A 13,511-nucleotide genomic window follows, 5' to 3' on the forward strand; every position below is an offset into this window, starting at 1 on the left:
TATTTTTCCTAGGGCTTCCCCTCCTCCCTGGGAATGGTGGCACATGCCTGTAGTCTGAGCTATTTGGGAGGCTGAGGGCTGAGGTGGGAAGATTGCTTGAGCCCAGGAATTTGAGGTTACAGTGAACTATGATAAAGCCAAACTGCATTTCAGCCTGGGCAGTAGAATGATACTGTCAAAAAAAACAAGGTGCACGCCACTACGTCTGGCTTTTTTCCATTTTTTTTTTTCAGTTGTCCAGCTAATTTTTTTTTCCCTATTTTTAGTAGAGACAGGGTCTTGCTCTTGCTTAGGCTGGTCTCAAACTCCTGACCTCAAAAGATCCTTCTGCCTGGGCCTCCCAGAGTGCTTGGATTATGGGCATGAGCCACTGTGCCTGGTGGAAGGACTTTTGAGTAAAATAAGCAGTGGAAAAGAATTATAGAGAACATTAATATATAGGGTTGCATAAACATGGAAACTGGGCCAAAAAACCTAATTAAATAAAAATTAATTTAATTCAATTAAACAGTATTTATTGAGCACCTATAATGTGCCAGGTAGTGTGCTCGACCGTGCAATGCAGAGTAAGGCAGGTTTGCAACAGAGATGGCAAATTGTTTAGAAAAATAACAAGACTTCTTTAGATACATGGGCAAAGGACGTGAACAACTCCGAAAAGAAGGCATAAGCTGAAAAAAAATAAACATATAAAAAAACTTACCAAGTGATTAAAACCATGCAAATTAAAACCATAATGAGATAGTTTTAATGAGCAAATTAACAGGGACTGTGAATGATGTCACCTATGAGCACATAGACTGACACAACTTTTGTGGAAAACTATTTGGCAATATGTTTCAAGAACCTTAAAAATGTTTATGCTCTTTGACCTGCAATTCTACTCTGAGTAATTTTAACAAGGATTTATATAAAAGATATTTATCACAGTAATAGTCCCAAAAGCATTAGGGAAATGCTAAGTATTAGTAAATCCACTTGATGGGGTAAGTATGCAAAAATTGAAAGTGATATTGAAAAGTTATCTTTTTAATTTCTTTGGGTTTATAACAAACGCACAGGGTATAAATTCAAAGGTCCAAAAGGGCATGAATATCGGAGCAGGCTTTCCTATAAGTAAAAAAAAAAAAAAAAAAAAAAAAAAAAGTGTAAAGTAAAAAGTAGAGGGCTCCCTTTCTTCAGAGGGAACCATTCAAAACATGTGTCTATTCATCTATTTTTTTTTCTTCTCACTCTAGTGGGAGCTTGTTTTGCATTTTGCTTTTTTTCATTTAGTGGTATTATTTGTTGATTGTTATACATTAACGCCCAAAGAGCTTCCTCATCCTTTTTTTATGCTTGAATATGATTTCACTCTATAGATACATCACAACATACTGAGCTAGTTCTCCATCAATGGATATTTAATTGTTTGAAGTCTTTTATCAGAATAACCATGGTGCTATGAATAACTGTATACATATTTCACTTTGCACATGTGAGAATATATTTGGAGAGTACATTATTTGACATGGACTTGTTGGGTCAAAAGATAGTTGCATTTAGCACTTTGATGATGTGGCTAAATTTCTCTTCACAGAGCTTCTCAATTTTTATATGCAAGAGTGTCTGCTTACACAGGGATTGGCACTGTGTGCTAACAAACTTTTTGTTAGCAAAAATGTATTTAATGACTTTAGAAAATATGAATGAATTAGCCTGGCGTTGTGGTGGGCACGTGTAGTTCCACTCGGGAGGCTGAGGCAGGAGGATCGCTTGAGCCCAGGAGTTTGAGGTTGCAGTGAGCTATATGACATCGCTGCACTCTACCTGGGGCGACAGAGCAAGGGTCTGTCTAAAAAAAAAAAAAAAATTAGAAAATACGAATTGAAATATTGTTAAGTTAAAAAAGCGAGACTCAAAATTTTATGGAAGAACTTAGCCATGCAAAGGTACATTATCGGAGAGATTATGCTGGAATATTCATAGTGGTTATTTTAAACCTATTGACATTTAGTTTTATTATTTCCTAAGTTTCAGCATGAGTTTTGGAGGGGACATTCAAGCCATAGAAGTTAATAAAATATCACAAATTGGTTACAATCCCTTAGATATAGTACACATTTTACTTGTCTTTTTACTCCCAGTACGTGCGCCCAGTGATGAGTTTAATAAAGGAGAAATGAATAATTCTTTCTGGCAGCGTGGACAACCATTTGCAATTTTCAATTTTGCCACCAGGTGGAGGAAGAGGGTTAAAATTTAAGGCTCTTAGGCGTCTGAGTCACGAAAATAAAGCACAAGGTACCACGTGAGAGCTTGTGAGATGGAATCTAAGATTCTGAAAATATCACATGTATTAAAAAATCAAAACGTAGACAATTAGAATTGTATCTAAAATATTTGTCCCAAATATTTAAAACTTCCAGGAAAAATGCTGGTACTGTCTTCGGCACTCCAGCTTTTTTTCTCTCCCCAGTTAGTGCTTTTTCCTACCCCTCCCTTCAGTTCAGCCCGTCCTGGTGCCCACCGTGACTTCTGCTGCCCCCGACAGTGTCGCCAGGCTTCCCTGACTTCCCTCTAACCTCACTGCTTTCAAAGGATATGAACAAGCAGGTAAGTGGGTGCACGCCCTTGGAGAGACCCAGGGCTGGAGGCCACCTCTCCATTTTTCTAGCTGTGGCTGACTTTATTGGCGGGATTTCATCACAGTGGGACTGGGACTAGTATTATGGGGAGAATCTTTAAAGATCCTTCAAATCACCCTAGCAATTGCCCTTCCACTGTGTCTAGACCTAGCTAGAACCTGCTCAAAAGGCAAGTGCGTGCCTCTCCAGGCCTGGGGGTCGTCTGGGCATGAACCTGACCTCCACCTTCCCCTCCCTGAGGACCTACTCCTGGCCCAGGGTGCATCTGCCCCAGGAATGACGTCTGTCTTCGCCTCTGTTTAGAACTGCAGAGCTCTAACCTCGAGCTGTTCATCCCTTCAATAAGCTGTGCTCTTCGGCGAGTCATTCAGCCTCTCTGGGCCTCAGTTCTGGTTCAGGGACTGCAGCACGGGGCAATACCTTGCCATCGAGCTCCGCGTTACTGCGCAGCGGAGATGAGTCCGACTTGCCCTGGGTTGGATTTGTGAGGGTAGAAGAGCCGGGCGGAGCGGAAAGAAGCTCGGGCTCCTGCTGCTGAGGTGCGGTTGGCCTAGAAGGGTCTTGCTTGTCCTGAGAGCAGGAATCGGGTCGGGTCGCGGAGGAGCTGAGCCCTGGGATGCCCTGTCAGAACCCTAGGAAGGGACCTAGAGTTAAGGGGAAACAGCAGCAATGACCTTTCAATGACATTTTAGACTAAAATGTGCCCCAGGGCCTGATCTGCAGCGGGCGCCTTGGGGCCGTGCACGGGACTCGCAGAAGCGCCTACACCTTCAGTGACCGCCGGCGTCGTCGGTCCCCAGGCTTTACGGAGCTTTCACCGGGTTCTCGCCACCACCGTCTGACCCGGCGGGGGCCAAGGCTCCTCCTACAGCCCCACGGAGCCTGCCTTACTCTGCGAGGGCTTCTCTCCGGGGCGGGGGGCGGGGTTGGGAGCAGGAGGAGGAGCCGAATTTGGGAAGGAGACAGGACCAGTTCTTTCCAACCCCCAAAGGCTTCCTGAAGCAGGTGGCGTGGATTTCGGGCTCACTTACTGATCGTTGCCAGACCCCGCGGGGCTTTGAGTGGCCTGGGTCCGAGCGCGGGCCGCAGCCCCTGACCCGGTGCGCGCGGCGGGTCTCTTCGCCGGTTCCCCGCGCGGCTGGAGCGCAGAGCGCCGCCTCGGGCCGCCGGAATCGGGGTGGTTTAGGACCCAGGGCGGCGTCCCTGCGCGATTGTGGAACTCAGTGGGCGCTGCGGGAGCGCGGGCTGTCACACACAGGTTTCCCGGAGCGGTCCCGCCTGCTGCTCCGACTCTCCTCCGCGCCCACCGACTCGCGCCGGGATGACGGGCTCACTGTTCAAGGGAAACTTTTGGGTAAGTCGCCGGGCGACAGCCAATGGCCGGTTCGGGACTTGGCGTGGAGCCTCGCGGCGGGCGGGTGCCCCAGCTCCCCAGCTCCGGCGCCACTCGGTGACCGTGCGCCCGGCGCCGGGGGCTCGGCGGGGTCCGGGCAAGACGGGGTAGGGGCCCCTGGCCCGCTGCTCGAGGGGCAGAGCCGGAGTGGACGCCGGGTTGCTGCTCCCTCTCCGTCCCGGCCCTCTACCTCCGCGTGTCCGCAAGTCCCGGGGACCGGACCCCGGGCCCCCACTCGCCGCCGGCGCCCCCAGCAGCGCGTACTCCCGAGGACGGGTGTAGCTCGAGACACCTTAGAGTCAGGACATTAACCCCTCGTCTCACAAACGAAACGGAGACCCCAAGGGAAGAGGACGTGTCCAGGGAAAGTCGCTTTTGTCCGCCGGGGTTGAGCCTTGGGTGGATTTGGGGGGACCTGGAGTGAAGGCCTGTGAGCCTCACCTGGCTGGCAGCGGTAGTCGCCCCCGGGGATCGTCTTTTGCAGGAAGCGAACAGCCCAGAAGGGGTTCTCTTTGCTGGAGCTTTGCCCTGTCTGGCAGCCCTGTTTTCTCAGCCCCATCCCCCGTCGCCCCAGCCTGTCGGGGCACCATAGAAGACAGATGTTGTGTGACACCCTAAAGCTGGTGGATCCATCCATGCCCGGGGGGCTGGCCGGGTGTGGAGGCACCAGGTCTGCCTGTTTCTTTCCTCCGTCTGGTACTCTTCCCCTGTCGTCTCACTCCCCAAGGGTCCCTCCTTCGGAGGAACTGCCTTCTTCCCTTTAAGACCCGTCCGGGCAGCCGCACACCTGGAAGCTGACCCGCAGCTGCCAAGGGGATCCTGCTTGCCCTCCGTTTAGCTTCACAGCTGCCTAGCAGGTCCCTCTCCCCCACTGTGGGCTGCTGGGTGGAGACACCTGGCTTCGGGACTTCAGGGACACAGTTTAGACCCTGCTTGTGAGGTGTGTTCACCGGAGTTTCTGAGGTTCTCCTGGGGCACTGCCCACCTGTAGGGTGCAGGGATGTGGCAGCTTCTCAGAGCAGCCAAGGGCCTCACAGCTGCCCCTCATAGGGGGCCTGGGAATTCTTCAGGTAGGATATAGGACTTTGGGGTCCCATGACAGGCACTGTGGGGGAAAAGGGTCTGGGTAAAGTAAACTGGAGAACGAGGTGCGGGCACCAGAAATAAGGAAGTCAGCAGAGGAACTGGGTTGTGGAGAGAAAAGGAGAAGGAGGCAGAAGTGATATTAATACTTAGCCACAGGTGTAGCACCAGCAAGGGCAAGGCCAGCAGAATGCTAAGCCCCCCTCTGCCCTAGCCCACCCTCAGCATCATGCTAGGGTTGCTGGATATGGGGAGGTCTTGGAGGAGGGGACAGGGTACAGGCAGCAGGGTTTGAAAGTATTAATATTTTAATATTTCAACAACCATGTCAGTGAGTACTCTCCAATGTCTGGTGTGTGACATTCTGGGTTTGAGGGGCTGGTGGAGATGGCCCTGCCCCTTGGGAAGGATGTCCTGGTGAGAGCTCATGGGACAGCATGAAGTACAGGAGGATCACCAGCAACCAGCCGAAGCTCTGAGGGGGACTGCCCAGGTCTGAGTCCCAGTTCTGCCCCTTACTCGCCAGGTGACCCTGGGCAGGCTACTTCCACCCTCAAAGCCTCAGTTTTTCCATGCATAAAACTGAGGATAATAAGTGTCTATTCCATAGGATTGTTGTGACGAATGTTTAGTACGGTGCCTAGCACACAGTGAGCACTGGTAGTTGTCAGCTATTATTATCAGTGGCACAGAGTGACAATGAAAGGAATTAAGTGACAGTTACTCAAGGAGAAAGAATAAAGAGATAAGTTCAAAAAGAAGTACTCTTAGTGAATGCCTGTGTTTACAGAGGAAGAGAAAGGGAGCAGAGAAATAGAGGAAGAGATGAAAGGGTACAACCAGGAAAGAGCCAGCACAGGCCCAAGACAGGACCATTCCAAGGAAGTTGAGAGACCCATGGTCAAATTAGGTACATGTTCCTGAAAAGGTATGAGTCAACATGCACTTTATAAATAATCTTGTTTAAATGTTCCATGAAAATGGAGCCTTTTGGTGGATCTGTTTCTATCAGTTTCTTTAAAACTGAGATCGGAGCTGGCATGTGTCTGTAGTCCCAGCTACTTGGGAGGCTGAAGGCAGGAGGATTGCGGATCCCAGAAGTTCGAGGCCAGCCTGGGCAACACAGTGACACCCCATCTCTCTCTCTCTCTCTCTCTGAAATTGGATCGGCCCCAAATGAGTTTGCCTGATATTGGTGCACACCTGTGTGTTGCCTCTCTTCCACCCTTCCCTGTGCATACCTTTTCTGTGGCCATTTGGTTAAGCAGTGCTGTGCAATTTATCTTGGTTAACTTTGATGGTACCTCATCAGAAAAAGACAGTGACCATGGTTATGGTTTCCAGAGCTCCAGGGAAACAGCCATGCCACAGGAAGGAAAAATGGCAGTCATTGGTATGATTAGACACAAGCGTCCTTCAGATGTGGGCATGCACAGGTGATGGTAGAACCTGTTCCAGAAGAGGTAGATGAAAGCAAAGTTCTCTCACCACTGGGGATTTCCAGGCTCCTCACTTGGGTGTGAGGCCCCACCTGTCCCTGAACCTCCTCTAGATACTTATTTTGACTGGGCTTTCCTGATTCCCAAGGCTCCTGGTCCAGACCAGCTTCCTAGTCGCTGTCCCAGCACCCTGCACATGCAGTGGGCAGGGCCTCTCTCCCTGGCTGGGGATTGACTGCCTGAATTTGCTAATGGCCCTACTGTCGGCCGGGCGCGGTGGCTCACGCCTGTAATCCTAGCTCTCTGGGAGGCCGAGGTGGGCGGATCATTTGAGCTCAGGAGTTCGAGACCAGCCTGAGCAAGAGCGAGACCCCACCTCTAAAAATAGAAAGAAATTATATGGACAGCTAAAAATATATATAGAAAAAATTAGCCGGGCATGGTGGTGCATGCCTGTAGTCCCAGCTACTCGGGAGGCTGAGACAGGAGGATCGCTTGAGCCCAGGAGTTTGAGGTTGCTGTGAGCTAGGCTGACGCCATGGCACTCACTCTAGCCTGGGCAACAGAGTGAGACTCTGTCTCAAAAAAAAAAAAAAAAAAAAAAAAAAAAAAAAATAATGGCCCTACTGTCAACACAGAGCTGTACTTCTGCTCCAAATCTTTGACTAAATTGGAATCGTAGCATTCCGGGGCTTAACCAGAGTTTGAAATGATGCTGCACCTGGCTTTGCTCAATGGCTTTCTCTGTACGGTCATCCCTTGATATCTGTGGTGGATTGGTTCCAGGACTCCCCTGCAGATACCAAAATCTGTGGATGCTCAAGTCCCTCACATAAAGTGGAGAAGTATTTGCATATAACCTACACACATCTTTCTGTATAGTTTAAATAATCTCTAAACTACTTATAATATCTAACACAATGTAAATGTAATATAGATAACTGTTATACTATATTGGTTTTTTTTATTTGTATTTTCTGTTTTTATATTGTTATTTTTTATTTTATCTTATTTTTTTGGAATATATTTGATCCATGGTTGGTTGAATCCATGGATTTGGATATGGAGGGCCAACTGTACAGTGCTCTAGATTAGTGTGGGAGACTGCTGGGTTTATTTATTTATTTATTTATTGTTTTGATTCTTTTTTGATTCGATTCGGCAGGTGAGTTGTTACACACTCCTTAGCAGATTCCGACTTCCATGGCCACTGTCCTGCCTTTTTTTTTTTTTTTTTTTGATTAACAGAAGAAAACAGGTTATCATAATAGACCTCCCATGTTGGCCCCATGTGGTATTTTGTACAATGTTTAGACTGTTGCTCTAATATTTAAATACTGTCTCTTGGATTTTATTGAAAGAAACACTTTAGAGAAATTAAACTTAGCAGTTTTTATTTGAGCAAAGAAACGATTCACGAATCAGGCAGCACCTGGAACCAGTAAAGGTTCAGAGAGCTTGTTTATGTGCTAAGTTAGGTTGCAGCTCTCTATTTACAGAGGCACCTTTAGGCCGAATTTACATATATATGCATGTATGTATATATATATAAATATATATATATATATTTTTTTTAGAGACTGGGTCTTACTTACTTTGTTGCCCAGGCTGGAGTGCAGTGGTGTGATCATAGCTCACTGCAGCCTCAAACTCCTGGGCTCAAGCAATCCTCCTGCCTCAGCCTCCGAAGTAGCTAGGACTGTAGGAGTGCACCACCATACCTGGCTAATATATATATATTTTGTAGAAATGGGGTTTCTCTATGTTGCCCAGGCTGGTCTTGAAATCCTGTCCTCAAGTGATCCTCCCACCTTGGCCTCCCAAAATGCTGGGATTACAAGCATGAGCCACCGTGTCTGTAAACCAAATTTAATTTGACAATCTAGTTCCTAGAAACACACTACAAGGCCGGGCGTGGTGGCTCACACCTGTAATCCTAGCACTCTGGGAGGCTGAGGTGGGCAGATTTTTTGAGCTCAGGAGTTCAAGATCAGCCTGAGCAAGAGTGAGACCCCACCTCTACTAAAAATAGAAAGAAATTATATGGACAGCTAAAAATATATATATAGAAAAATTAGCCGGGCGTGGTGGTGCATGCTTGTAGTCCCAGCTACTCGGGAGGCTGAGGCAGGAGGACTGCTTGAGCCCAGGAGTTTAAGGTTACTGTGAGCTAGGCTGATGCCATGGCACTCTAGCCTGGGCAACAGAGTGAGACTCTGACTCAAAAAAAAAAAAAAAAGAAGGCCGGGCGCGGTGGCTCACGCCTGTAATCCTAGCACTCTGGGAGGCCGAGGTGGGCGGATCGTTTGAGCTCAGGAGTTCGAGACCAGCCTGAGCAAGAGCGAGACCCCACCTCTACTAAAAATAGAAAGAAATTATATGGACAGCTAAAAATATATATAGAAAAAATTAGCCGGGCATGGTGGCGCATGCCTGTAGTCCCAGCTACTCGGGAGGCTGAGACAAGAGGATCGCTTGAGCTCAGGAGTTTGAGGTTGCTGTGAGCTAGGCTGACGCCACGGCACTCACTCTAGCCTGGGCAACAGAGTGAGACTCTGTCTCAAAAAAAAAAAAAAAAAAAAAAAAAAAAAAAAAAAAAAAAAAAAAAAAAAAAAAAAAGAAAACGAAACACACCACAAGGGCTATTTTGAATTGTCTTGCCTAGTGGCAAAAGGCAAGGTGGAGTCATTAACAATTACCCCTTCTCCAATTCATTCTTCCTAGAGCAGCCAGAGGGAGCTGTCTTTAAAATACTTGTCAAAATCCTTTTATCTTGTTTTATCTTCTTAAAAATTTAACAAGAGAGGCATAGGACCTATCTTTTAAGGAAAATAAAAATTTCTATTTTTTATTTGTGTACATAAAATAAAATCTGGACATAGAAAGGCATAGAGCATTTTTGGCTGGGAAAAGTTAACATAGAATTTTTTTTTAAAGTTAAGATAATACAAGCACAATCTTAGCTCTTTCTTCTGGTAGTTACCACCACTTTATAAGGTAATATGACATAATATGATTATACTGCTCTTTCTTGATAGAGATGCTTTGAACATTATCTATTGATTTACTACTACAATAGAAAATTTAGCTCTTTTATATCACCACTTCTACTTTCCTGTATAATTATATTCCTAGGGCAGGTGTGGTGGCTCATGTCTGTAATCCTAGCATTTTGGGAGGCTGAGGCGGGAGGATTGCTTAAGGCCAGGAGTTGAAGACCAGCCTGAACAACATAGTGGGACCCCATCTCTACAAAAAATTTAAAAATTAGCCAGGGGTGGTGGCACGCACCTGTAGTCCTACCTACTCAGGAGGTTGAGGCAGGAGGATGGCTTGAGCCCCAGAGTTCAAGGTTACAGTGAGCTATGTGTTGCCACTGCACTCCAGCCTGGGTGACAGAACAAGACCCTGTCTCTAATAAATAAATAAATAAATAATAAAAATGTTAATCAAATTATATTACTAGTTTGAACTTTATATTTGGAAAGAATGTCAAAGTTACATAAATCTCAAGAGTATAAAGTTTTCACATATAACCTTCATTTGGATTTCCCAGCGTTAAATTCCATTTCCTGTAATAGTCTCTCTTTCTTTCTTTTTTTTTTTTTTTTGAGACAGAGTCTCACTCTGTTGCCCAGGCTAGAGTGAGTGCCATGGCGTCAGCCTAGCTCACAGCAACCTCAAACTCCTGAGCTCAAGGGATCCTCCTGCCTCAGCCTCCTGAGTAGCTGGGACTACAGGCATGCACCACCATGCCCGGCTAATTTTTTCTCTATATATTTTTAGCTGACCATATAATTTCTTTCTATTTTTAGTAGAGATGGGGTCTCACTCTTGCTCAGGCTGGTCTCGAACTCCTGAGCTCAAACAATCCGCCCACCTCGGCCTCCCAAAGTGCTAGGATTACAGGCGTGAGCCACCGCGCCCGGCCTCTGTCTTTCTCTAGATAAGTATTAATACATGTACATATTTTCCCTGAACCACTGAAAGTAAATATGACTGTTTTGAAATCACTAGTCACTGTTTATGTTGTCATGGCATATAAAGATTGTTTACTTCAAAGCTAAGTAGTATAATATTATTATATATCCATTCTTGTTTTTCCTGGGCTTTTTAATTGCCTTTTTTGTGTTTTTTTTTTTTTTTGGTGGCATTATTCATCTTTATAGAATCCCTCCTCTTTCTCTCTGTCATTGTTTTTTTACTGCTTCAGCATATCAGGTATTTACAAAAATCCTTTCCATCTGCATCGTCTTGCGGAGACCCCCTTCCTGGAGCCCTTGGTCCCTGTTCCAGTCTGGACTGGTTATTTTCCATGCGTGCTGCGCAGCTGTCATCCTGGGCTTCCCTTCAGTGCTCTCTTGAATTGGAGCCACTGTTTTTCAGATCCCATGTCACCTAAAGAGCTCTTAAAAACAAATCAGGTCATGTCATTCCTCTCCTTAAATTCCTCCAATGGCTTTCCATTGCACTTGGTCAGTCCAAAAGTCTGACCAGGGCCTACAGGGCCCTGCTGACCCAGCCTCGCTTGCCATCTCCCCCTCACTTACTCTACTGCAGCATCTGCAGGTCAATTTACCAAATAATGCCTTCTCGTTCCCAACTCACCAACTTTCCCTGTTGCCTATTCTCAAGGCATCCTATGTGTCTTCCTCATAAGGCACATCCATGATCTTGCAATTATCTCTTTATTTTTCTTGTCTATATTTCAATAGATTTAGGGGGTACAAGTGTTTTTTCTTACATATATGAATTGTATAGTGGTTAAGTCAGGGCTTTTGGTGTACTCGTCACCCAGAGTGTACATTGTACCCCATAGGTGTAATTACCTCTGTAATGTCTCAGACTGTAAGCTCCATGAGGTGTATCTGACTTGTTCAGCACTGTATCTCCAGCACCCAATTGGGTGCCTGGCATAGCAGGCCCTCAACAGATATCACAAGGAATGAATGAAGAAATGAAGGAAAAGTGAGAGACATATGGGGCAGTGAATGGAGGTTACTCATCCAAGTAAACGCTCCATCCTTGCATTCCCTTTAGAGGAAGTGTCATTTTTTGCTTTTAAAGACCCTGTTCTACTATGATCAGCTGGTGGCCTTGTGCTCAGGAGAATGGCATCGTCCAGGATGTGGTCTAGGTTCTCTAGAAGCCCTATACCCAAGAGGGGGCACAACACCCACACAAAGAGCAAAGCCCACACACTTGGGGCTCACCCTCTCATGGGAGACCTTGCAACCAACAGAGAAAACACAGCAACTGTTTGAAGAGAGGAACTTCTTCCCTATTCCCCATGTAATCTCAGGCAGTTCAACTCAACAAATGCCTACGAAGTCTCAGTACCGCCTTGTGGTAGCTGCTATGGGGTCACAGAGAGATGGACACACATCTCACCTTTAAGAGATTATCATTATCTACTCAAGAAGATGAGTCTCACATTAAACTTTATTTTTATTTTCTTTTAGAGACAGGGTCTTGTTGGAATATAGAATTAAGAGACATGAAAAGTTTTATGAGTTTTGCAGGTCTTTGCTTTGAAGGAATCTGTGGGCGTGTTAGTTCACAGATCAGAAGCTGCTTAGCAACAAGGGGGGCATTCCAGTGATCAGAGGCGTCTGCAAGGCGGTGCGACCTCGAGGCCTGCAAGCCATCGCCTGGAGCTTGTGCAACACAGAGCTCGGCATTGGACCCAAGGCTAAGAAGCTGATTGAAATGCCAGCCCAGCAGATAATGTGCAGCGGGAACTATCTTAAAATTCCAGGCTATTCCTGCTTGACTCCTGACCACATGTCTCTGTATATAGAAAAATAGTTTAGATTAGTATACAGACTCAGTGTTCCTACTTTATACATTTTTATCTTTAATTTGTATGCTCAGCTAAGTCTATTCTTAACTTAGGACTTAAAATGTTTATCTTAGAAAAATTTTGTAACCGTCTATTCTTGTAGACAGAATTGGGTAAGGGTCCCTTGAAACCTTTGGGGAGCCTTAAAACCTAAACAAATGATCTGTACACATAATTCTATGACCAAGGACAACTGCTTGCTGTAATAATAAATACTGATATGGGACTTCACTCAGTGCCTCCTGGCTCACGGGAATGCTAGAGGACCTCTGACACCCCCATCACTTTATTTTTTTTATTTATTTATTTATTTATTTTTTCGAGACAGAGTCTCACTCTCTTGCCCAGGCTAGAGTTCCCCCATCACTTTAAACTACACTTTGTCTCTGTCTCTGTTATTTCCAAATCTCTTGGGATGATCATGCCTGGCACCTGTTTTGCTGGGAGAGGAGCTAACTTCCGACAGAGTCTTGCTCTATCACCCAGGCTGGGGTGCAGGGTGCGATCATAGTTCAGTGTAACCTCGAACTCCCAGGCTCAAGTGATCCCCCTGCTTCAGCCTCCCAAGTAGCTAGGACTATAGGCATGTGCCACCATGCCTAGTTAATCAAATTTTTTTTTTGTAGAGATGGGCTCTCACTATGTTGCCCAGGCTGGTCTTCAACTTTTAGCCTCAAGTGATCCTCCTGGCTTGGCCTCCCAAAGTGCTGGGATTACAGACATGAGCCATGGTGTCTGGCTGAAATTTTAAAATTTAAAATAGTTTTTAATATTAACATAAAATTAATATAATTAAAAATATGTATATTATTAATGATTTGGTACTTTTCCAATTTTTTTCTCCAAGCATAATTGTAATCCTAGTATATGTACTATTTTGTATTTCACTGTTTCAATTAAAATATCATAACATGCTGAGCTCATTGGTTTGTATCTGTAGTCCCAGCTACTGGGGAGGCGGAGGCGGGAAGATCACTTGAGCCCAGGATTTTGGGTCCACTCTGGGCAACATAGTGAGACCCCTGTCTTAAAAAAAAAAATTATAATGCTATCTACTTTTTGTGACAATTATTTTAAAATTTTATTTATTTATGTATTTATTTATCTTAGGATCCTCAATGATAGAA

General features: G+C 45.6%; 1 protein-coding gene across 1 annotated transcript in view; it reads left to right on the forward strand.

The window, feature by feature from the left end:
• Positions 1–3,834: 3,834 nt before the first annotated feature.
• Positions 3,835–13,511, forward strand: part of PSTPIP2 (proline-serine-threonine phosphatase interacting protein 2) — a 68,676-nt gene continuing 58,999 nt past the window's right edge. Inside the window, exon 1 of the mRNA XM_069468443.1 lies at positions 3,835–3,981. Coding sequence (XP_069324544.1) covers positions 3,949–3,981 — 33 coding nt within the window. The 5' untranslated portion in view covers positions 3,835–3,948. The remainder of the gene's footprint in view (positions 3,982–13,511) is intronic.

Source organism: Eulemur rufifrons, chromosome 5 (assembly GCF_041146395.1).
Source record: "Eulemur rufifrons isolate Redbay chromosome 5, OSU_ERuf_1, whole genome shotgun sequence".
Classification (NCBI taxonomy): Eukaryota; Metazoa; Chordata; class Mammalia; order Primates; family Lemuridae; genus Eulemur; species Eulemur rufifrons.